General features: G+C 34.2%; 1 protein-coding gene across 1 annotated transcript in view; it reads left to right on the top strand.

The window, feature by feature from the left end:
* CSMD1 (CUB and Sushi multiple domains 1) overlaps positions 1–27453 on the top strand; it is a 2598423-nt gene that overhangs the window by 1643670 nt on the left and 927300 nt on the right. Inside the window, exon 8 of the mRNA XM_072634370.1 lies at positions 22164–22251. Coding sequence (XP_072490471.1) covers positions 22164–22251 — 88 coding nt within the window. The remainder of the gene's footprint in view (positions 1–22163; positions 22252–27453) is intronic.

The raw sequence follows: 27453 nt of genomic DNA, 5'->3' as shown, positions 1-27453 counted from the left end.
ATCCTATTACTTGAGCTTTTTTGTTTTCCTATTGAAATAATTATTTTATTTCAATTATTTCATGTTTCCATTATTTCACCTGTCCATTAATATATTATATATGTATATATATAGATATACATAGATATATATATCACAAACCATTCATATATTCTCTTCTTAGATAATATCAATATCAATGTGTTTTTTTTCTTCTGTTAATCTTCCATAGATTACCTACTTCATTCAAAGCCTTCTTCTATTCCTTTGAATGTTTTAGGGGTCCCAAAGCACTGCCAGATTGTTTGCCTTCTTTTCTCAGAGTCACATAGATAGCATGTGTCAGAAGGGGACTGACCCCCCAAATCACCCTGATTCCAAAGCAAGCTCTCAATGAGTTGTGCTACACTATTTCTCTTAAGTCCTGTAATCATCTTAAATTCAGCATATCCAATAGGCAGGGCAATATCTTCCCCTCCCTCTCAAATCCTCCCAACTTCATAATTTCCTTATTTCTTTTAAGGACACTACTGCTTTCCTATTACTCAGGTTCACAACAACAGAGTCACCAGCATCTTCTCCTTCATCCTCAATTATCCAATTGATAATTATCCAAATATCCAATCAGCTGCCACAACTTCTTTTGCATTCGTTCCATTTTCTTCTGTCACACCACAACCACCTTATTGTAGGTCCTCACCACCTTCCTCCTGGACTATTTAAATTGTCTCAATTTTTCTCCCTGCCCCTATTCTTTCCCTTTTCCAATCCATCCTTCACCCACTGCCAAATTTACATTCTGAAAGTAGAGATTTGACTATGTCATTTATCAACAAAAGAACCTCCAATGGCACCCAAATGCCTGTAGAATTAAAAAAAGAATACTTTATTTAGAATTCGAATCCTTTCACAATCTGTCTCCAGTCCACTTCTACAGGTTTATTGCACATTACTTCCTTTCATATATTCTACAATCTAGACAAACTACCCTCTTCACCTTTCTCTGTACTATATATTTTATGTCCTCTCTCCATGGGATCCTATACTGATTTTCATGTCTGAATTATGCTTTCTTCCTCTTTTACCTCATATAATCCTTAGATTATTTCAAACTCAGCTCACATGCCCACTTCTACATGAGGTTTATCATGGTCGCCACTGTAATGAATGCATTGTCTAATCTTTTCTATTTTTTGGAATTTTCTCATCTTTGATACAGTTGCATACAATAAGCACACATTTATTATGTAAGTATTTGGTCTTTGTCCAACTACTCTTCGGACCTCATGTTAAGTACCATCTCCAATATGACTTCATAGAACTTGCAGCCTATTAGTGGGTTCTGTAAAACTTTTGTCTATATCTGTGTCCAGAGAGTCTATATCCCCATTTTATACCTTCACTGATATTAGTAAGAAAATTTTCAAACAAAATTATCTCTGTTTTTGGTTCTATCAGTGAATCATATGATCACAACACGTGTGTAAAAGGTAGTTTTTTGGAGTATATAAACATGGATAAATCATAATTCATGATATCACATGATAACTATATTAGAGAAGTACAGAAGAAAGGTACTATGCAAAGTTTGAGGCAGAAGAATACTATCAGTCATGGGATTTCACAGTTGCAAGAATGAAAGTGGAAGGGAAGCGAGTAATCATTTGTATAGTGCCTATGATATGCCATACAGATTGCTAAATGCTCTACATACACACACAATATATATACACACATGTGCATGCATCTATACACCTGCACGTATAAACATGTATACACATATATACACATACACATACATATATGTATATACATGCATACATATACATATATACATATATATGACATTACCTCATTTGATGCAAGATGGTTGTTGCTATTATCCCCATTTTATAGTTATGGAAACTAGAAAACAAAGGGTTACATAGTAAGTATGAGACAAAATTCAAACTCAGATCTTCCTTACTCCAAGCCCACTGCTCTATCCACTGTACCACCTAGCTGACTGAGACCTCAGAGGCCATCTGATATGGACAGTTTTCCTGAAGAGAGTGATATTTGAATTGGCGTTAAATTATGTTTTAATAGTAGGTAGGGAGGAAGGAAGAGGAACATGGTATAGACATATATGATATATTACCAAAGATAACTTGGGCCTGAGAGAACACAGCATGTTAGAAGGGGAGAGGGCACATTAGTTTAGCTGGGTAGTAAGTGTGCATAGAGGAAGAAATATGTGACAAAGAAAGTAACAGTGGTGATACTTTACTGAGGACTTTGACTGCAAGGCAGAGAAATTTAAAAATTACTGAGGGGAAAAAAAGGAGGCTCCATGGGAAATTTTTGAACAGAGACATGCCATGATCATATTGGTTCATAAGGAAGATGATTCTGGCATAATCATGAAAGATAGAATGGAAGGGTGGGAGAGTGGAAGCACATAAATGTATTAGAAGACGTTCACAGTAGACCAGAGAGGTAGTAGTTAGGATTTTCCTTAAGGTGGTAGCAGGGAGGAGAAAATTTGGAACAATGGAGAGATGTTACAGAATGACAGGAATAAAGTCTGAGGGGCGTTGTCAAATGGTCCCTCTAGAGTCAGCCTCATAATTGGCAGCACTTTGGAACAGTTCTGTCTGACATAAATTGGCTATGCGTTCTTGGGAAAGTAACTCTCAGTACCCCCAGGCAATTTCCTGAGAACATAAATTACTTACACCAAAGAAAACACACTTTTCAGACAAAAATAATACCAAACTCTGCTCCATGATTGCCTAAGTAAAAATATTCCCTAGAAAACAAATATTTCTGTTGAAGGTGGGACATAGGAATGTTATAGCTGTAATATCCTAAAAGCAAGATAATTTATCAGTGATGTCTACAATACAGACATCTATTAGAGTTAATGTTGTTTGCATATGCAGAGTGCAATAAGGTTACAAAAAATCTGCAAGACATCATATATCTAGAGGTAGAAGAAACCTTTGTAGCCTTCTAGCCCTACCCTACCTCCTCCTTTTACAGGAGAGGAAATTGAAGACAATGAGGTTAAATGATTTGCCCAAGGTCACATTTCCTGGGAATCAAAGAACCCAGGTCTTCTGTCTCCAAAATCAGTGCTCATTTCATGGTACCATAATTTCTCAAATATTTTATTATTTCATTTAATCTTAACAAGAACGTTGAGGTCCACATATCATTATCCTCACATTATAGACACCGAAATAATGTCAGAGAAGTGAAGAGCTCAAGGGCATATAATTAATAAGTGGTGAAATCATAACTTTAAGCTAAGTTTTCCGATTCTAAGTCCCATAGGCTTTCCGTGCTGGAAATTTGATTCTGCTCTGTGCTATGATGTCTTCAATAATTTTATTGAATTTTAAGAGTTTAAAGCATCATTTATGTTTGCGTATAAGTATGAAATTCTATGAATGTTTAGTCAGCCTATTGCTCACCTCAGTTTTGATTTTATCTAGGTTAGAAATGCTTCCAAGTGCAAAATAGAGAACAAGGAAATGACCAAATCAGTTTATTAGCTCAATAAATGTTGTCATCTGTGTTGGTACCAAAGGGATTTGTTTAAATTATCCTTTTCATCTATTGGCAATATGGTAATAATCCTTCTGGGCAACAAATAACCCAGCTCACTCTCTCTGTCCAAGGTCTCTCATTCTGTCTATATAAAAGCAAGAAATATACCAAGTTAAAGCATATGGGTGTGGGGGAGCAAGGAGAGTCATCAAGAAGACTGTGCCTACAACCCTGTAACCACAAGTAGAGAAAAACACATAATTAGAATGTCCTAAATAAGTGATGGTAGTTAACTAATTTAGTATGACATCTCTGCTCGTCAGTTTCCATACCACAGTAAAGGGTCTGGATAAGATAATCTCTCAAGGTTGTCTCTAGTCCTTAAATTATGTTTTATGGTCTTAGGTTGTTTCCCAGTCCTGAAAAACTGTGTTTTATTTCTTTAAGCTTCCTTGGAACTCAGAAATTTTATGTTACAGAATTTTGTCCAGTCCTGAATTCTATACTTTGTTTCTTTTCTTTTTGAATTATTTTATTTTATTCTGAACTTAAGGAATAACTTTTCCTTAACATAGTGGAATAGAAAAAATGATTATACATAAAGCTGCAGATCTATTATGTAAGACTTACTATTCCTTTTAAATACATAATGAAGTTATCATGTAACTTTTTTCTTTTTTCTTCCCTTCCCCCCTGCCCTAGAGATGTCTATTATTAGACACAAACATGTATGTTTATACGTGTGTGTATGTGTATATGTCAAATCAATCCGGAGATGCTCCTATTATGAGTTCTTTCTCTGGACGCTGATAACATCTTCCTTCACATATCCTTTGTAGTTAATTTGGGTATTTATAATAGTCAGAATGACCTAATCACTCTAAGTTGTTTTTATAACAATATTGTTTTTATATATAAACTTATTTTACTTAACTCCACTATGCCCTTGGACCTAATAATAAGTATTTTCATTGAATTGGAAGTATTCTAGTGCTTGGCTTGATGACTTCAGCAACCAAAACCAAATAGAAGTAGTGTTGTTGTTGTTTTGCGAGTGGTGGTGGAGGAGGGGTGGTAAATTGATTTCCTAGTTGACATGACAAAACAAGGAGTAAGAGATGACCAGAGCAATATATGTCTCTTACCCCTTCCATATGGATGAACCTGGAGCTCCTAAAGTTATTATTTCTTTCCTTTCTCAGCAAAAGTATTTAATCTTTTTATAGACCTGTAGTTAAAATTCGTTTTCTAGATTTATTTTCAGATCTGACTTTATTTGTGTGAAAAGTGTTTTGTAATTCTAGATTCACTTTCTAATGCTGCCTATTCATTCATTGATCCATTTAACAAGTGGTTATTGAGCTGCTTTATGAATCATTGGTGTTGATACAAAAGTGCTCAAGATGCAGTCATTGCTTTCAAAGAATTTTTAATCTAGTGTGGGAGATAAGAAATGGACACATATAGATGCATTACAATACATAAAGTGAACATGTGTAAAGGAAGGATAAAAATACCATGTTAATTATACTTTATCCCCCACTTCTTTTGCTTTTGACTTTGAAAAAGTATTTCTGGTAACACATCTTAATATGGTTTTGGCCATAGTGCCAATCCATTTGATCTGAATATAAAATAATACTATTTATGATAATTCTGGTTTAAGAGGAATATTTTGCAGATTTTTAAAACTGAAAATTAAAGGCTGTTCACCCTATTTTTCTCCTTTTTCCTACAATTAAGCCATGTAATCACTGTCTTCTTTTTTCCTTAAAGTTAACTTTATCTTATTTTTCCTCAAATTTAAAAGGATTCAACCCTTTCTCCTTCTCCATCTCCTTTTTTTCAAAACTGTAAAAGATTCATGATTTTATCAGTGTGACTATCCTACTGACTGATGCAGGATACAATTAGTATATACTTTGGTAGATTCATCCATGCATTCTTCCCTTCCCTGCCCTCAAAAATTCCACTTCTTCACTCAGTTTCTGATGAAAAGAACTCTGAATTTAACCAGCTTAGACCTCAAAGAACAGGTTATAGATAGTGTAGAGGTATGGGCAGGAGCTATTTTTGCTTTCCTTTGAATGACAGTGCTTAGCACATAGGCTGGCACATTGAGCTTACAGATTGACTATAAGCTCTGCTCAGAACAGAATAACTTTAGCCTTTTGTCAGTCTAATCTTGCCTTTCATAATTTGAAGGGATAAAAAATGGTTGGAGTTGTTCATCTTTAATAAGCTGTTTCTTTATGTGTCATTTGAAGATTTTTAGGATTTCTTATCATTAATATCTAGTAAAAACTTGACTTTATATCTTACATTAATCTTCCTAAATGTATACACTAAGCATTGTCATTTCCAGTGTTTTCTCATGATGTTGAATTATCAATATGGGAAAGCATTCATACGTATTCAAAAACAGTTCTGACAATGGCTTCGTTGCTTGGCCTTATGGCTTAGTGAGTTGACAGTAAACTCTATAGTGTCACAAGTATACTTGACCACTTATTTGATATAGATAGATAACTGGATGCACATATGTACATTCATAATTTATATATAATTTCTCTCTCTCTCTCTCTCTCTCTCTCTCTCTCTCTCTCTCTCTCTCTATATATATATATATATATATATATATATATATATATACATAAAATGAAACACATGCATGACAGTAATGCCGTCCAGTCTTTAGGAAGAGATGTTAATATTTAGGTCACTAGCTAAGTTAATCAATTTATGTATCTAGATATAGCCAGAGATAGCCTTTTTATTTTTTTTTTTTTGGTTAGCTCTCAAAGAGCTTCAAATACAGTAAACTGCAAAAGCTTAAAGACCCACTTAGGCTCAGTTAACACCTATAAATGCAAAGAGACATTTAATGGTTCCTTGACTGTTGTGTACTCAAATATTAATAAAGATAGATGAATCTTCTGATCAATATTCTTTGAAATGTTCTTAAACCCTACATTGGGTAAGACTTTGACAAATGAGTACATTAGCACAGTGGTGAGCTTGCTCCTCAAAATGCATCTTATGTCATTCTTCTAACTTATATGTAGAAATGCTATGGACTTGTAATCAGAAAAATCTGAATTTGAATTCTGGTTATTCTATTTTTTACCTGTATATGGCCTTGAGCCTTTAGACATTGTCTATGAAATGGGAATAATGACATCAATAATATTGTATTCATGAACTTTTGCTTTTTTGAGAACTTATGAAACAATATATTATATATACATGTATAATTCTGAAAATCTAAAAACACCATGTGAAAAGTGTTCTACTGCATAAATAACATGATGTAAATAGTCACCCTTGCATAAGAGAGATGAGGCCTGGATATGCAGAATAGAACAGGAGTCATGTGCATAGAGATGATAGTTGAAACCTGGAAAGCAGATGAGATATTAGAAAGAGAGGAGAAGAGAGAAAAGAAGAGGAGAAGAGAAGAGAGAGTAGAACAAAATCCACGGTAGAGCCTTTGGGTGCATTTGCCATAATGAAGTGGAACATTGATGATAAGCCACCAGGGGACATAGAAAAGGAGCAGTTCAGTGGATAAGAGCATAGGCAAGAAAGAGTATTCAGAAAAGCTAAAAGTGAGTGATAATAGAGGAGTCACAATGACAAATGTTGAAAAGAAGTCAAGAATTACAGGAACTAGATAAAAGTCATTTGGTATATAAGGGATTCCTACTGATTAGACAGAATATTTTCAGTTGAATGGTAGTGTCGGAAACCAGATGACAACAGATTGAGAAGTGGGAGAAGAGGGAGTAGCAGCAGTAAAGGTAGACATCACCTACCCTCAAAAATTGACTATGAAAGGAAGAGCTATATAGGATGATAGCTTGAGGACATGGCAGGGCCAAACTAGGGATTTTTAAAGACAAGTCAGAGCTTGGAGGGTTAGTAATCAGCAAGAATGGAATCAATAGAGGCAGACTAAATATTAGTTGTAAGGAATTATTATGGTTGCTATCTTCAAGAATGAGGGAATGAGAGAGAATGTATAAGCACAGAAATGGGCTTTAAAGAGAAAGTGCACTTTTCATATTTACAACTTTAAAAATAAATTGTAGTGATGTATGTGACATTTTAGTTTTCTCAAAATTTCCATTATCTGTGATTTCATGGATATGGATACACTCTCAACTGATGAATATTTTGCCCCCTCCTTACTTTAATTGATTATCTCATGATTAATACCATTATAGTAAGTACCGACAGCAATGAACTTAGAGATTCTTCAAAGTATGGCTGTATACTCAAATGGATTTGTGATCTTATCAGTGAGGGTGCATCTTTAAACAAAAAGTTCAGATCATAATTTTTCTATGTCTGCCCATTCTGAATTAATTTTTTTCATATTCTCTCCTAAGACTGATGCAAGAGATCCTCCCAATATGGTATTTTTAGGTTTGCAAAAAATTCTTCTTCGTTGTCTCTTGATCTTTTGAGTGTTTTTCCTTCAATTTAGTCATCTTAGGAGACAACTATCTTCAGAGGTTGCAGAATATCCTTTGTCATATCTTAATCAGGGTAAATCTATATATTTTTGAATGAGGTGCTTGGATTTTGGAAGAAGCAAAAGTAATTCAGAGTCAAGCCTAAGAAATAAGAAAGACAAGCTGAGAAAGTTTTCAGCCAGAAGCAAAATGTAACTATAAAGCAATAGTATTTAAAGAGTGTTTTCTTTGACCTGCATATTGACTTTGTAGGTACTAACAAAAGAGGTTTTTTGTGTATGTTTTGAACAGCAGAAGCCTTTTTGAACAAGTGTGAAATCTCCTTAGTGGCATATCTTGATGGACGTTACTTAATGGGATCTATAAATTCTGTTACTTTTTCTTAAAAAAATTAAATAATTGTGATACAATTCAACTCAAGCATAACTTCTGCTATTGAAATCATCAGAGAGGTTGAGCTGGTGGATTTCTTAAGCTCTGGAATTATAATTAGAGTTGGAGGAGATACTGCCCTCAGTGTATTGAAGGCTCCATGGGCCCATGGTATCTTCCCGTACAATAGGGGGGCATTGATTAAAAATAATCTAGCAGTGGAAGCAAAAGGAAAGAGGAGAAAACAAGAAAAACTTTGAAAAGGCATTCATACATATTTCATCTGTTGTGGAATAGAGTTAAAGTCATATTGATTACATTATTTCCCAAATAAACATATGAAATGCAAATTATAATCTATCAGTGGCCAAGTTCACCTACAGGTCTCAACAAGCAACTGTTGTAGGCCAGCATGTCCCAAAGTCCAGTGTGCACTGGCAGAAATATGTGTGCATAATGACTTGCTTACATTATAATACTATATGGTTACCTGATGCAATATTGTGTCATCAAAATTTCAACGCAGGAAAGTACTTTACAAATTTGCAATAAATGATTACATTTAAGATGCGTCATTTAAAAATATATGTTTAAAAACATTTTAATGACACAAATTGCAATAAAGTTTTAAAGGGTTAAAGAAAGTAGATCTACTTTCTTTAAAGAAAGATCTACTTTCTTTAACACACCTGTGCTAAATGTATGTATACATATATGTGTATAGGTATGTATATATGCACGTGTGTGTGTGTGTGTGTAAATGTCTTTTTTAAAGAAAAACAGTAGTAGTCATGGCGACCCGTCTGTGTCTGCCACCTGCCCGGGCCCACCGCCCTCGACCTGGTCCAGCAGCTTGGCTCGGTCTGGTGTGCGGCGGTGGGGGGGAGGAGGAGAATGGCAGAGGCGGTCTCTGCCCCTGAACATGCAGGATTCAAAGATAATCCTACAGTTGAACAGCCAATATAGTGACTTGCCTTCTCTGACACTGGAGAGCATTAGAGACCATGTCCTCCATGTGTTGAAATAATATGATAAGATTGATCCAGAAAAGCTTTCAGAATCTTCCCACTTCATCAAAGACCTGGGCTTGGATAGTTTGGATCAAGTAGAAATTATAATGGCCATGGAAGATGAATTTGAGTTTGAAATTCCTGACACAGATGCTGAAAAGTTAATGTGTCCACAAGAGATTGGAGATTACATTGCAGATAAGAAAGATGTGTACCATTAAAGGCTTAAAAAAAAAAAAATCAAAGAACAGGGATGATCCAAGTGAGTATCTGAATGTGAGAGCACATTACGAGACCGTTGGTGCTTTTGTTGGAGTATGCTGCTGGAATTATATTTAAGTTTTCTGAATATGGGTTGGCCCTTGAAAGATAAATATGTAAAATAAAAAAAAAAGAGAGAAACAGTAGGCCAAATAATTTTGGGAACTTCTGGACTAGAAGCAGTATTTTCATCTGATTTTGACGTTCTATGTCATTCTTCCTTTTTGTTTTTGAATCTCCAGCACTGATGAATCAGTCAATAAGCATTTTGCGTTTGCTTACTAGGCGCCAGCTATTACAGTAGCTACCTGAGAATATGGAATCAAAGTAAAAACAGTGCTGGCTCTTAAGGAACATGTATTCTACCAAAAGAGTTAGTATGTACATCTCTACATATATGACAAATAATACAAAATAAATACAAGGCAGTTTAGGAAGTGAGGACGCTTTAGAAGTTGAGAGATCCAAGAAGACTTCATAGAAGAGTTTGTATCTGAAAGGCAAAACCTAGGTAAAGGTTTCTTAGGACTTCGCTATTTAACAATGATGGTGTTTTTCTTCTCTTCAACTTCAAGAGAATATCTGGCTTGGAAACTTGAAGTCCAAGAGAGGCAAGGGATTATTATGAACTTTATACAGAACAGAGACTTAATAAATTTGATTTAAGTTGTAAAATTTGAAAAATTTTGATAATTTGCCTATATTCTGTGCTTTTAGATACCAATTAAGTCATCTTTTCCTCCCCTTAATAATTTTCCAGTGATGTACTTTCTTTTTTTATCTGCTATATCATCTTTTTCTTTTCCTTTTTAAAATTATTTTGTTTTCAGTCCAGTGATGTACTTTCAAAGAAACCTTCATTTGAAATGTGTATAATGTCACAAGGAAAGTTTCTATAACTCTGGTGCATGATCTCACAGTAACAAATATATTTGGAAGAGTAAAGGAAATTTAAACAACTCTAAAATGAAATTAAAGAGTGATGTAGCTTATTTTCCCCTTTTTTAAATAACAAATTGGCCATTTATTTTGGGATTAATTTTTTTTTTCCATTACAGTTGTACTGAAGTGTTTATTTAAATCTCTGCCACCTTGAAATGCAAAGTTATGGTTCACAGGGGAAACTTTTTTTCCCTCAACTCTCTTTTGTGGCTGATAATCTGAATTCTACATGGTAGTAAACTACCATGTGGTTTACTACACTCTTTGAATATTCATAAAGATGATCTAGGAAATCATCATTGAAATTCATAAGAATGATAAATTAATGAAGCTATAAAACAGTGATGATCTTAATGCTAAATAAAGTTTGTTAAATAGCAACAATTGTGATTTATTTATGGATAACAATAAATTATACACAGTATAATTATATTATATTCATTCATCTTGATTTCGTTTGGTTAGGTACAGTATCTTTCATTTTAACATACAATTTAGATGTCACTTAGACACCACAATTGGAAAGAAACCTTCTTTGTTCTTCAATGTGGCAGAGGTTTCATGTATCAAAGCTACAATATCCTAAGAATCTGACAGTATAAGTTATCCCTCACAACCCAATCCCAATCCCTCCCTCCCCTTGAAAACAGAAACAAACAAAAATATGCTTTTTCAACACAACTTTGTGATGTGCTCACATCTGCACTTTATCATGACTGCACTGTTTGCTCACTTTCTTGTTCCTGAGGATATAAGCCTATTGGCTTTAGAAAAGACACAAATAAATAGATAACATGTGCACACCTTATAGTTTAGCCAGATATTGTCCTCATTACTTGAAGATAATCAGTGCTGTGCCTTCCATTACATATGGAAGGCTTTTGCTAGACAGTAGCTGCATTTGCTAGATAGTGGCTTCCTCAAAGATTGTTGATTATAATGAAGTTGCTAGTATTCCAGAATTGTTAAGTTGTCCAGAACTTAGAGGTCTCAGCACGCAAGAGACTAGACTTGGGTCAACAAGAAATAATGCCCTAAACCTGGCCTTGGTCATTCTACATTTGTCAAAGATAACATAGTACCCTAAGATATCTATCTTTCTTGCTGTCAGAACAAATCAAATTCAGTATGTCTATGAACTATGAGATCAAAGAGATTGATGGTGATAAAGAAGGCTCTCAGAAAAACTCAGAAGACGTAGTATGCAAAAGATGTTAATGACGATTTTACCCTAGAATATCAAGGGCTGTCTTCTTCTGGGAATTTTGAACATTTTCTCTTTTTTGCCTATCATATTGTTTTCATTTTTGATGCCTAATGAAAGGTACTTAATTTCTAAGTTTTTCCTCACAACATCACATATCTTCTAAGCTGGAAGGAGCAGTATAGATTGTCTAGTTATTCCCCTCTTTTTATAGATGAAACAAAACCAGCATAAATAGTGACTTCCCAAATCATAGTTAGTGATACATTTGAGAAAAATAGGTATTTTAACTGCACATATAAACCTAAAATATCAATCTTTTATCCCACTTTCCTTCTCTATGGCCTCGGAAGTATGTAGTCCTAAAAAGAGAAGGTCTGCAGATTATATATAGTTCATAATATTTATAGAACAATTAAAAGTGGAGAGAAGTCCATTGGTTCTTTGGGCAATTAAATTTAATAAGGATTTATTTAGTATGTGCTTTTTCCTGATATAGAACATTCCTTCTACTCTGTATATATCTTCTATGTGCATAGTTATTGATATATTGTCTCTTCCAATAGAATATGAGTTCCTTGAGGACAGAGACTAGTTGTGCCTTTTTGTATCTTCAGGGCTTAATATAATGTTTGACATATTATAAGTGCTTAATAAATATTTAACCGACTTGTTGATGGACTGATTTTGTACTACTATATATGTCAAACACTATACCAGATATTTGTTGGATAAAGATAAAAAGGAAAACTATATGTGCCCTTATGGAGCTGATATGATAAAATTTTAAATCTTTTTTACCTAGTTGTCATTCTCATTTCATTCTTACTCACTCCACATATACAAGGAGCTGACAAGTCTTGTATTTTCTATTTAAACATTACTCATGTATTGAACTCTTCTTTCTACCATTGTAGCTACCACTCTAATTCAGGTCCTAGGAGTACTTTTCACCTTGATAATAATAAAGAACTAATTGTTATCCTTGCCTCAAGCCTCAGCTTCCTGCAATCATAATTGCCAAAGTTATTTGTACAAGTAGGACCTGTACTGGGCACAGATCTTACCTCTTATACCTGGCACATAGCAAGCTTACTAAATAATGAGTAATTAAGCATATCCTTCCCCTGTTCAAGAAACTAAAGTAACTCCTTGACACCTCTAGGATAAAATATGAACATGCATGACTTTTAAAGCCCTTTACAAGCTGTGTTTTCAACTTTCTTACAAATTACTATCTTTCACAAACTCATTGCAGTCAAGCACATCTTAGATCTATTCCTCATTCATGGCTTTCCATTTCCATCCTCTGTATTTTTCATGGATTTTTCTCTGTAGCTGGAATGCACTCTCTCTTCACCTTCGCGTCAAAGAATTACTATTTTTCCTCCAAGACTCAGACTAAGTGCCATCTTCTGCATGAAGCCTTTCCTTATCTTCCCTACTGTAGGTACTTTCTCATCCTAATCCCCTTTTATCTAATTTGTATAAACATGAACCACCACCCTGCCCTCATCTCTCTCTCTCTCTCTGTGAGATAATATATATCCATAGGTACTTCTCTGTATGTGGTCTCTTCTGATAGAATGTATTATACTTTGTACACCAAGAACCCTATTGAGCTAGGGGTCTGAAAGATACAATTGATAGATGCCCTGATCCTTTTTTATTTTATTTTGAGGAAAAAGATAAGTGGATAGAAATGTAGATACAAGCATAAATAAATTAAATTCTGAGGCAAAATAACTCAAAAGTTGATGCATTAAGGAAAGGTCTCCGTGGATAGCCTGAAAGGAGGCAGTGCTTGAGATGAAGGAGCAATGGATTCCAAGAAATGGGACAAATAGGGACAAAATATATTCCAGTGTGGAATAGTGGGAGGTAGATGGGGACAATCAGACAAAGCAGAAAGATGGATGATAGAATGTATAGTTTTGTGAATGGAAAATATATCAGTTTGGCTAGAACACAGAATACCTTTGAAAGAATAAGGTGATTCATTCTCTGGAAAGCTAGATTAGACTTTGACTTTCAATACCAAAGAGAATAGTTAATATTTTAAGCCAGGTGAAATAGAGAACCACAGAAGCTTTTTGAGCTGGGGAGAAAAACAGTTCAAATTTGTACTTCAAGGATATCTATTTCACGGGTATTTGTGGGATTAATGTGGTGGGAATAGCTTGGAGGAACCAAGTATGAAGATATTCTATAACCTCTTTGGGCCTAGTTTCCTCTTCTGAAAAAAATGAAGGAGTTTGAACTAAATAATTTCTGGGGTCCTTTCCGGATATAAAATTGTAATCTTATCATCCTGGGGCCTCAATGACTTCAGGCAGTTCTTTCAGAGAAACTATATGTGCATCTGAGGAATTGCAACACTTCTGAGACAGTAGATTCTCTCATTTTCAAAAAGGATTTTCCTAATCTTTTTTTAGGCTTTATACAACACAGCACATTGTTTGGACCTGATAAATATTAAATTAACCAAAGAACAGCCATACTCAGGTACAATCTTTAATTAAAAGAGTACCAAGAAATCCCTCTAATTTAGTTTATCAGCCTATCTTCCTCAAGTGATTTAGATACCCTGGCCTACTTTGTATTCAGGAAATCCATCTTTAGAGAAATGCTTCAGATGAAGATAACTTGACTCCTTGAGGAGTGTTAGGTTTTTAACATATTAGGTTTTTAGAATCAAAAACAATATTTTATTCTTTTGCATCCTGCCTTGATAAAACAGGAAAAATTGCATAATGTAAAGGTAAATGTAAACCAGATTTGAATAAATCAAATTAGGAGCTTCAGGACATAAATGATTCTTTCATCAGGCAACTGTTGTTATTAGAAATATTTGAATCACTAGGATCAGAATCATGGGATCATAGATTTAGACCTGGAAAGGAGACTAAAGTCATCTAGTTCCACCCATTTTACAGATGAGAAATCTGAGACCCAAAGATGTTTAAGGTCATGCATTATTCCATAGACAATTGTTGGAGCCAGTTGAAGATTTGTCCTTTGAAACAAAATTCATTGTTTTCTCACTGCACTATGTTCCTTCAAAGGGGAAAGAAGAAAGGGTTAAAGTAGTTTTGGATTAACTTTTTCTTTGTACATTTACATTATGTAACATTTTTGCCTTAGTTTTTGGCTACCCTGCAGTTAACTAAGTGTGCTAGCTAAATGAGTTCCTCACTTCCCATTCTTACCAGTTTCATAAGAGAAAATATTAGGGATAGGCAGCCTTAGGTAGATCTCCATAATCCTGGTTTCCATTCCCATATTGTAGACACTGTCCACTTCGCTGTAACAAAAGATTGTTGAAGTTATAACCAAGCTGTCCCATGGCCTTGTGCCCATAACTGATTCAAAGAAAAAGAAACAAGGGACTTTTCCCTCTGGTCTCTCCTCCCATGTGTAGCCACACATTCATTGGATTCATTTTTCTGATTTTTAGCAAGCAAACTTGATATTCATAATCATGCTTGGCATTGCTACAGGTAGATGAAGACCAATCTATCCACACGCATTTACTGCATACATGTTATGTACTTGGCTTTTTTCTGGGAGTTGGGTGGTGGGTTGCCTCATTGGTAAGTTTACCAAAGAGTTGCAAGCTTACGTAAGAGTCCTGTAGCTAATTGATAATTCAAGTGCAGTTTAAATAACACAAAGTTTTCCCCAGCTTTGTCTTTGATAATTTATATTTTTTCTTGATGGGGATGGTCCATGGAGATTTTCTTTCTTTTGTTCTTTTGTTTCTTTCTCTTCTTTAATTTCCTTTTCATTTCTTTCTCTTTTCTTAACTTTTAGGATTCATCTGACATGCTTCACTGTTTTATTTAGATGTGGGCTCAGGGACATTTGACTGCTTATATCCAGTACTTTTTCATATCACATACTTTTGTTCATGACAACAAAAGCTCACATAAAAATTGAATTGAGTATACTTCTAGATAGCACTGGAAGACTGTCAAGGTCAGAGATGTGTGACAAAGGGGAATAGTACTATTAAATGGGAAGTAGAAGGTTATAAATGCTAGTTCTTTAAGGTCCTTACTTGGTCTATGAACCTTTTGCTTTGTAAATTACCAGGAAATGTACCATTTTTTATGAAATGCTGACACTGTGCAGTTGAAAAAAAAAAAAGAATGGGAATGATAGAAGATGGCAATCTTTTTGAAAAAGCTAAATTGTTGGATTTTCTGTAAATCCTTATATGATGATAGAAAGGAGTGTTTCACTGCATCAAATTATCTTACAAAGTGTTTTGTTTTGTTTCAGATATTCAAATTTAAGCGATGCTCTCCGTATTAGGGATTGAAGCACAGGGTCTGGTGTCAGGAAGACCCGAGTTCAAATCCAACCTCAAACACTTATTAGCTTTGTGATCTTGGGCAAGCCACTTAGCCCTGTTTGCCCCAATTTCCTCATCTATAAAATGAGCTGAAAAAGGAAATGGTCAACTACTCCCATATCTTTGCCAAGTAAATCCCAAATGGGGTCAAGAAGCTTTGGACATGACTGAAATGATTCAACAACAACAACATTCCACATTAGGGATGAAGCATTGACCCTTCCACATATCGAAAAAGAAAAAAAAATACCTTGTTGGGGTGATTAGACTTTTGATTTCATAGTCAAAGTGAGATTCTGTGAGATACTTCCTCTAGCAATATATCTAGCAAATTTATTGCAACATATAGGCGTGGACAGTTAACTGGGATGCTGAGAAGCTGAGTAACTACCCCAGGATTACACAAGCAGGATTGGGTAGATGGGTAACTTAAATCCATGTCTTCCTTACATCAAAACCTATGCATCAGGCATACTGTGTCATGGTGTTGTCTTGGAACAAATCTATCATTATATATCTGTATATGTGTGTGTTTGTGTGTGTATACATATATATATACATATATATATATGAAGCATTAATTTCACATGATTATCATAAATGAAGGGGCATTTGATGATGGATTTTAGGTTGTAATAGGAATTATGATGAACCGATAAAATTTTAAGAAGAAAATGCAGTTCATATAAGGCATTTCTTATTCTTAGACAACTTAAAAAAATAAAGGCAAAATTTCTGTAGATGATTATCGGTGCTGATTAAAATTAAGCTTAACAATATCAACTGAAAAATTTTAAACATCAATTTCAATTAACAACAAAATATGCAATAATGGTTAATAAATCATTAAAGCAAATACCAGGGTGGCAATTTACTTATCTAAATCTGATATTCATATTCAAAGTCAGGTCTTTGGTGAAAACTGTGCACTCAACCTCAGTATATACTGTAAAATTTCAAGTCATCGGCATTTCTTCTCTCTTTGAACATTTGAGTTCACAAAGATCAGTCTCTAGAGTCTATTCCAGGTCTCTTAGGCATTACGCCTACACTTTAGAAATGTTCCTAATAGGCTTCTACTTCTCCTATAACCCCAGACATTTATAGACTCTCAGAAATGAATATGATTCTATGATGCTAGTCATAGGATGTTGTGATTGAGAGCTGGAAGGAATCTTAAAGATATTTACCAAGCACAAATCCTCTCTAGAAATTTCTGACTCCTGCTCTATCAACCTCTCTGAAGAATTGGATTGAGACCCTTGCTCTCTATAGAGATTGTGTACTCCACTTGTTAGGGAGATTTTCCTTTTGTAGAGGAACATTTTCTTTCCTGTAACTTCTACCTGCTGGTTATCCTTCAGCCTTCTGGGTTCAAACAAAACAGAACCTAAATTATCTTCTTCATGAAAGTCCTTCAAAATGTTTGAAAACAGATATGTCTTCTCTACCCCCACTAATCTTCTCCAAGTTAAATGTGCCCAGTTCCTTCAGCCATCATTATTTGGCATCATTTCTAGTTCCTTGAGTATACCAGTTGCCACTCTATGGCCATGAATTAGTTTTCAATATAGTTATAAAAATGAGTAGAATGTAAACTTTAGATGTGACCTAACTAGGAAAGAACATAATGAGAACTTGACTTCCCTTCTCTGAATACTAGACATAGGTAACCTATGTATTTATTGACAGAAAATTCTTGAATGAAAAATTCTCCCTATTAATGCAAGTTGTGACCTCCTCTGCAATTCATAATCTTCGAGAATAAGATAAAGTTATTTTCTGTCTCTGCTATGTCATGCTGCTTTTCATGTTGTCTTAGATTCCATTGGTAATGGACATTGTTCAAAGAGAAGCCTAAATAAATCCAGATTGGCCACAATCATTACCAAGATGGTCAAATGAGTGATGACTTTCTACAACATTTTCTGAAGACTATCTACTAAACCATAATGAGATTATGATCTGAGTCCACAGGGAGAATATTAGCACTGACAAAACTACAATTAAAAAGAAACTATTGAAATAAGAGCCTGCTAACTTATTTGACTGCCATGTCAATCTTGCAGTCCACCTGAACCAACAGATCTTTTTTCACATTGATTATTAACTACCACACCATGTACATTTTATCCTTATTTTTTAAGCTGCCAAGTCATCAAGTTTTGCATATAGTATGTTTAATAAATATTTTAATTAAATTACTACATAGGCATAATACAGGTCCCACAAAAGATTTTTTATTTTCTTAAGCACAGGACTTTATCTCATACCTCTTTTGTACTTCCTCTTCCCTTCAATCTGCTCTGTTCTTCTCTCAGTTTCTACCCAGCACAGAACAGAATGCCGTCTTCAGAATTTGTTCCCAAATGGGTTTCATTTCACTGCATATCTATACTCACTTCCTTAGCAGTCAGGATGATAAAGAGGAGAGGTAACATGGGGCTGTAGAGAGGACTATTTTGTGACTTATTTCCTTCATTGGCCAAATGGGAACAATACTGAACCTATGAGTTCAGACTTGTTATGATGATCAAGAAAAATTATGTCAGAGAGGTCTGAAAAGTGTTTTGCAAATATTTTGTCTAAAAGGAAGAGTATTGGTCTCTGTGGATTCTTTAAAAAAAAAAAGTTAATTCTGATGAAATGATATCATTTAAGCCCAATTATTCAAATTAACATACTAGTTGCCTTTAAAATAAAGATGTATTTTGAAAAAGGTACATCTCTGTCTGATATTAATATTATCATTACAAAAATAAAATCTGAGAGCCAGTGTTTTTTTTTTATTATTATTGGGTTGGGACATGTGAAGGACTGGTAAGATTTATTTTTTCGCTTTAATTTAACTACATTCCTAGGATCTGTCAGAAGAAAACCAGTAAGACACAATTCAGATGTATTAAAACTATAACCATTTATTCCTCATTTATAGCATCTATTTGCTTGGAGCACTAGAAATCATGCATATGTGAAATTGATTTCCATGAGTATTTTTCTTTTCATCAGCTTTGGCTTTCAGAAAAATTAATTGCCCATGATTCTGGTAGAATAGTCATTTGGGGTTTATAGCTCTCAATTGTACATAACCTGTTTGTCACTGTGAATCCTCAGTGCCACCTTATCCCATTTGAAAGCTTATCCCTGTTTCAGAAAATCAGCCATATTTTACATCTAATATCTATCAGAATCCTTTCTTTCTCTCATCTATAATCCACTCAGGCTTGCCTAATTCATTCTGCACTGTAACAACCTTTAAACTAAATATTTTTTTTCCTTGTGAGGAAGCTAACTTTTTTTTTTTTTTGCTGTGAAAAGATTTTTATGAGCTGACATGAATGGGTCTCAACTACTCTTCCCAATTATATTCAGCACCAAGGGATGAAAAAGAAAGGGAAATGAGGATAGACTCTTTGAAAGTCAGACATCGCATTAGGTGCTATCTGGGAAGCAGGAGGGGGAAAGATTCAAAAGGCCTATAGGTGTCAAACTCCATTTATTACACCCCTAATATGTATATGTTGTTCATCGTCATGCCAACCTTCCACACTTGTTATGGCTGCATTATCCTAAGCATCCTTTGTTAAAGCCACAGCACTTTTGGGGAGAGGGATGGGGATGCACTAGCATATAAAGATGAGGGAACTAGAGTTGCAATGAAATTTCATGCCTATAGCTACTAAATAGCAGATTGTTAATACTGACATACATCTTATGACTCTAACTTAGCACTAACCCACTCCATTACCTCAAATTTGTACCCTCAAATACACCCTTCTTTTGTGAGGTAAAAATTTTGTGCTCTGAACATGTGATTTACTGTGAACTACTGAAGAGAACGTAGACTGTGGCAGGATACAAATCTACTCCACGAAGATTAAACTCATTTCCACTCTCCCACCCTTTAAAAGATAATACCATTCTTGAAATGTAATTGGCCCAGTCCTTGAGAGTTTGGTTCACAGGACTGTGGCTCCTTTGTGGTAACAGCTTTTTGGTCACTGTTATACAAACACACACACACACACACACACACACACACTCACACACAATCTTACCACATGAGAAGTCAAGGGATTACTCAAGCTTGATACTTACTAAGTACCACTATAACAAAGGAAGAGAAAGGGAAGTTTTGTCCAGCTGCAGCAATGCTTTATCTTTACTGAATATTCTGTATATGCTATTTTTAGTTAAGCATCCTTTAATAGTAATAATAATTTTGTACAATTCTGCCTCACTTAAATCCAATTCACACACAAATCAAGACATCACCCTTTGATGTCATTGCTTCTCTGAAAACAACGGATGAAAGAAGAACAACAATAGCTGACATTTTTAAGTCGCCTACGATGGGATAGACCCTGTGCTAAAAGCTTTTCACTTATTATCCCTTTTGATTTTGACAAGAACCCTGCAATACAGGTGCTATTATTATTCTCATTTTATAGTTGAGGAAGCTGAGGCAAACAGAAGTGAAGTGACTTGTTTAAGTTCATACAGCTAGTAAATATCTAAAGCTTGATTTTAATTCAGATCTTTCTGACTCTAGGCCCAGGCCTCTAACCAATGCTCCACCTCCCTGGTCATTTTCCCTTTTCATTTATTTTTCTCTACTTATTTTCCTTTAATTGCATGTTAACTGAGTTATAAGTATTCCATTTCATTCCCATTTCTTGCCTAGATCAGCAGAACAGTTTGAGATCAGTCCTGGCCCAAAATATGAGTAAAAAAAAAAAGATATATTTTCCATAGGCTTGTCTCAAGCTTGTCACTGGAACAGAAGAAACACCTTTATTTGCAATTGGATGGCCTCAGAAGAAGTCATTAATAAACATGAGAATTTTCAGATTGTAGTTTTCTTCAGCAATTTTGTTTCAGCATCTATAATGAAAGAATTTTATTTTCATTTAGCTGTGGAATGATGGCTAGAATGTCAATTGTCAAAAGGCATTCCAGATGTAGGGAATTGTATAAGCACAGATGTGGAATTAAGAAAGTATGGAATAAGTTGAGGGACTAGAGAGTAGCCTGGTTTGACTGTAGTGCAGAATATAAATGAGGGAATATATCTTTTGACAATCCTTGTAACTGAAAGGGAAATATTAGTCAAAGAAACAAAGCTTCAGAAAGTATGTCCTTCAAAGAACTTCAAATGGACTACTATAAAATAAAAGACTAACCTGCAATTTATGTGGACTAGTATAATGAGTGATTTCACAGTCAGAGAATTGTATTATGACATATATATATATATATATATATATATATATATATATATATATGTAGTAGTACTCTGTGTACATGTTAACAAGATGCACTTATTAAACTTAAATCATAACATGATATACAGTATTTTTATTACAAGCCTTTTTTGGATTACAGTTCTCCAGCTACCATCTTTTTAAATAATTGCTCATGCAGAAGGAGGAAATTTTCCATTTTATATAAGTTTAGGTTTCTAAGATCCACCTTGTAATTTTGAGTGAAAGATGCAATGGAAGGTACAATGGGTGGGAGCCAAGAAACTTGGTTTCTAGCCTTGGCTCTTCTATGAGCTAGATTTCTGACTGTTGTCAATTCACTTATTGTCATTTGAGTTTCTTAATGATTAAAATGAAACAGTTGGATTAATAATCTCTAAGGTAACTCCTTGCACCAAATTCTATAATTCTATGATTTTATTCTAAGGGCAACAGTCTTTTCTTACTTTAATAAATGGACTGGTTTTAATTTTAGGAACCCATTGTCAAGTAAATTAGATTTTAAAAAAACAAGGAAACAAACCAACAAAAACTTCAAAATCCTTATGAATAGTTTGTCTATGTATTTTTTCATGCATATTAATTATAAATTCACAATAGTTTTGGTAATTTATTTTTTAAGACAGAGGCATTTGAATCAATGACTGTATAATAGTATATTTTCTTCCTTAGCCTCACCTAACTAATTTTCATTACTATCTGGTTATTTTCCTGAAAGTTCTATGACATTACAATTAATATTAATGTTTCTCTCTATTTCAGTGACTCAAGGGGGTGTTGCTTTAGTGTCTGATATGTGTCCTGATCCTGGAATTCCAGAAAATGGAAAGAGAACAGGTTCTGACTTCAGGTATGAAGTAAAGGAATGCCATATGCATGATGACATTCTTATAATGAACCCTTAGACTATTTTTCTTTAACATTTTAAATTTGATGGTTTATCTTCATTTTCACACTATCCCAATTATTATAGAAAAGGAACCTTTATGAAAGTAATAATCTCATGTATGCAAACATTTAGATTTACTTAACAGCAAATCATAAATATTTACCTGAGCCACTTCACTATTTGTATTCATTTTTTTACCTTGTATGGTTTTTGAATTATTTTAATAACAGATAAATGAAATTATCTTTGTAGTCATTTATTTCTGTTTATTGATGATTGACTCTAAACAGTTTATTAATGATAAATATGAATGGAAGTCATTTATTTCACATAAAACACAATTTGTTTTGCTAAAGACATCAAAACATTGGTCCTGTTGTTAAATTACTAGTGCAAAGATAATTATGAATATATTATTTAAAAATTATATATTTCTTCAGTGAAGTCAGACTACATATTCTTTGTACCTATAAAAATCAATAATTCATGAGAAGTCAAAACCTAACAGATCATAGGTTGAAGTTTCAGAGTCAGATTTCCTCTTACACCTGAGCTATCCAAAAGTGGGATAGACTGTCTCAAGTAATAGTAAGTTCCCACTTAACTGTAGGGCTTCTAGCAAAGGCAGGATGGCCATTTATTTGTCTGAGAATATTGTTGCCAAATTCCAGCACTCCCAGGTAAAGGAGAAAATATTATGAGTAGCCAGAAAGAAACAATTCAAATATTATGGAGCCACAGTCAGTATAACATATTTAGCAACTCCTACACATTAAGGATCAGAGGATTTGGAACATGATATTCCAATGGGCAAAAGATGTAGAATTACAACCAAAAATCACTTTACCAGCAATACTGATTTTAATCATTCAAAGGAAAAATGGATATTCAATGAAATTGGCAACTTTCAAAAATTTCCGATGAAAAGATCAGAGCTGAAATCAAAATTTTGATTTTCAAATGAAAGACTAAAGAAGCAAAAAAAATAGTAAATAGAAAAAAGAAATTATAAGGGATTCAATAAGATTAAACTGTTTACATTGCTGTTCAAGAAGATGAATAATTTGTACCTCCTATTAACTTTATTATTTATAATGGCAGTTAGAAGCAGTATCCATAGACAGAGGGCATGGGTGTGAGTTGACTATGATGGGATGATATTCAAAAAATCAAATTAAGAGGTGAGAAAGGAATGCACAAGGAGAAGGGGAAAGTGAGAGGTAGAATGAGGTAAATTATCTCACATAAAAGAAGCACAAAAGAACTTTTACAGTGGAAGGGAACATGAGGGAGGTAGAGAGAATGCTTGAACCTTACTCTCATTAGAATTGACTCAAAGAGGGAATAACATACACACTTACATACAGAAAGCTATGTTACCCTACAGAAAAAGGAAGAGATGAAAGAGGTAAGTGAAAGGGGGACTAAAAGAAGGAAAGGTAGATTGGGAGAGGCAGTATTCAGAGGCAAAACACTTCTGAGGGTGGACAGGGTGAAAGGAGAGAGAGAGAATGATAAAGGGGGGAAATAAGATGAAAGGAAGCTCACAATAATTATAACTCTGGAAAAATTGCAACAGATTTCTCTGAGCAAGGCCTCACATCTTTTTTTTTTCTTTTTTAAATTTATTTGTTTTCATTTGTCTACAATCACTTCTATCAGTCTTAGATTTTCTCCCTCTACTTCCCCCTGTGCTCCCTGAGATGTCATGCAATCTTATGTGGGTTCTACATATACATATTAAAAATATTTTCACATTAGTCATGTTGCATAGAAGAATTAAAGTGAATGGGAGAGACTATGAGATAAAACAAAACAAAACAAAACACAGGAGAAAATATTCTGCTTCATTCTGCATTTAATTCCATAGTGTTTTCTCTGGATGTGAATGGTATTTTGCCTCGAGTCCTTTGGGAATGATTTAGGTCCATGCATTGCTGTGAAGGGCTAAGTCTGCCAGAAAAATTCCTCACACACTGTGATTGTTACTGTGTACAACGTCCTCCTGGTTCTGCTCATTTCGCTCAACATCAGTTCATATCAGTCCTTCCAGGCCTCTCTGAAAACTTCCTGTTCATCCTTTCTTATAGCACAATAATATTTCATTAAATTCATATACCACAACGTGTTTAACCATTCCCTAATTGATGGGTATCCCCTCGATTTCCAATTCTTGGCCACCACAGAGAGAGCTGCTATAAATATTTTTGTATATGTGGGACCCTTTCTCATTTTTATATCACTTTGGGATACAGTCTTAGAAGCAATATTGCTGGGTCAAAGGGTATGTGCATTTTTGTAGCCCTTTGGGCATAGTTACAAATTGCTCTCCAGAATGGTTGGATCAGCTCACAACTCTACCAACAATGAATTATTGTTCTAACTTTCCCACATCTTCCCCAACATTTATCATCTTCTTCTTTTGTCATGTTAGTCAATCTGATAGGTGTGACGTGGTACCTCAGAGTTGTTTTGATTTGCATTTCTCCAATTAGTAGTGATTTAGAGCATTTTTTAATATAATTTCTTCCTCTGAAAACTGCCTGTTCATATCCTTTAACCATTTACCAATTGGGGAATGACTTTGTATGATTGCACATTTGACAGAGATCACTATGTATTTTAGAAATGAATCTTTTATCACAGACACTAGTTGCAAAAATTATTTCCCAGTTTTCTGCTTCCCTCCTAATATTGATTGCATTTAGTTTGCTTGTGAAAAAGCTTTTCAATTTGATGTAATCAAAATGATCAGTTTTGCACTTCATAATGTTCTCTATTTCTTGTTTGGTCAAAAATTTCTCCATAAATCTGACAAATACACTATTCCTTGCTCCCTTAATTTGTGTGTGGTATCAGCCTTTATACCTAGATCATGTATCCATTTGGACTTCATTCTTGTGTATGGTGTCAGGTATTGGACTATGCCCAGTTTCTGCCACAGTTATCTAGTTTTCCCAGCAGTTTTCAGTGAGTTCTTATTCCAGAAACTAGGGTCCTTGGGTTTATCAAACAGTATACTGCTATATTCATTGACAACTGTGTCCTGAGTACCTAACCTATTCCACTGGTCTAGCCCTCTATTTCCTAGTACCAAATGGTTTTGATGATTGCTGCTTTATAATACAATTTGAGATCTGCTAGGGCTAGACCACCTTCCCTAGCATAAATTTTTATTAATTGCCTTGATATTCTGGACTTTTTGTTTGCCCAGATGAATTTTGATATTATTTTTTCTAGCTCTAGAAAATAATTTTTTTGACAGTTTGATTGGTATGGCACTCAGTAAGTAAATTAATTTAGGTGGAATTCTCATTTTTATTATATTAGCTCAGCCTATCCACAAGCAACTGATGTTTTTCCAATTACATACATCTGACTTTATTTGTGCAAAAAGTGTTTTTTAATTGTATTTATATAGTCCATGGGTTCATTTTGGCAGGTAGACTTGGAGATATTTTCTATGATTGCTTTAAATGGGATTTCTCTTTCCATCTCTTGTTTTTGGGTCTTGTTAGTAATATATAGAAATGCTGATGATTTATCTCAGTTTGTTTGTAACCAGCCACTCTGCCAAAGTTCTTTATAATTTCAAGTAGCTTTTTGCTTGATTCTGTGGGATTCTCTAAATATATCATCATATCATCTGCAAAGAATGATAACTTAGTTTCTTCTTTGCCTATTCTAATTCTTTCAATTTCTTTTTCTTCTCTTATTGCTGGAGCTAACATTTCTAGTACCACATTGAATAACAATGATGATAATGGATGTCCTTGTTTCACCCCGATCTTATTGGAAATGCATCTAGCTTCTGCCCATTGGATATAATGCTTGCTGATAGTTTTAGGTAGATACTGCTTATTATTTTAAGGAAGACTGCATTTATTCCTATACTTTCCAGTGTTTTCAACAGGAATGGGTGCTGTATTTTGTCAAAAAGAATTTTCTGCATCTATTGAGATAATAATATGGTTTCTGAGAGGTTTGTTTTTTATATGATCAACAATGCTGATAGTTTTCAAAATATTGAATCAGTCATGCATTCCTGGTATGAGTCTTACCTGATTGTAAGGTATTTTTCTCATGAAAAGATGCTGTATTCTTTTGGCTAGTATCTTAATTAAAATTTTGGCATCTATATTCATTAGAGATGTTGGTCTATAATTTTCTTTCTCTATTTTGGCTCTTCCTGATTTAGGTACCAGAACCATATTTTTATCATAAAAAGAATTTGTTAGGACTCTGCCAATTTTCCCAAATAGTCTACACAGTATTGGAATTATGTGTTTTTTAAATGTTTGATAGAATTCACTTGTAAATCCATCTGGTTCTGGAGATGTTTTCCTAGGGGGTTCATTGATGACTTGTTCAATTTCTTTTTCTGAAATGGGGTTATTTAAGTATTTAACTTCCTCTTTTGTTAATCTGGGAAATTTATATTTTTTAAATATTCAACCATCTCACTTAGACTGTCATATTTATGGGCATACAGTTGGGTAAAGTAATTTCTATTTATTGTTTTAATTTTCTCCTCATTGGAGACAAGTTCATGCTTTTCATTTTTGATATTGGTAATTTGTATTTCTTCATTTTCTTAAATAAAATTGCCCAGAGATTTATCAATTTTCTCGTTTGTTTTCATAAAACCAGCTCTTAGTTTTATTTATTAGTTAAATAGTTTTCTTAATTTCAATTTTCTTAATACCTCCATTGGTTTCAGTATTTCTCATTTGGTATTTACTTCAGGATTTTCAATTTGTTCTTTTTCCAGCTTTTTCAGCTGCATTGATCTCCTCTTTCTCTGTTTTATTCATGTTGGCATTCAATGATATTAAACTTCCCCTAAGAACTGCTTTTGCAGCATCCCAAAAGTTTTGGTAGGTTGTCTCATTATTGTCAATCTCTCAAATGAAATTATTGATTGTTTCTGTGATTTGTTGTTTAACCCATTCATTCTTTAGGATTAGATTATTTCATTTCCAATAAATTTTTTATCTATTTTTCTGTGGCCTTTTATTATATATAATTTTTCTTGCATCATGATCTGAGAAGAATGCATTACCTATCTTGGCCTTTCTGCATTGGATTTTGAGGTTACCATGCCCTAGTACCTGGTCAATTTTTGTGTATGTACCATGTACTGCTAATTCAAACATATATGCC

This window comes from Notamacropus eugenii, chromosome 1 (genome assembly GCF_028372415.1).
Source record: "Notamacropus eugenii isolate mMacEug1 chromosome 1, mMacEug1.pri_v2, whole genome shotgun sequence".
Classification (NCBI taxonomy): Eukaryota; Metazoa; Chordata; class Mammalia; order Diprotodontia; family Macropodidae; genus Notamacropus; species Notamacropus eugenii.
Note: the sequence above shows the minus strand (reverse complement) of the source record. Positions and strands in the feature narration are given on the sequence as shown.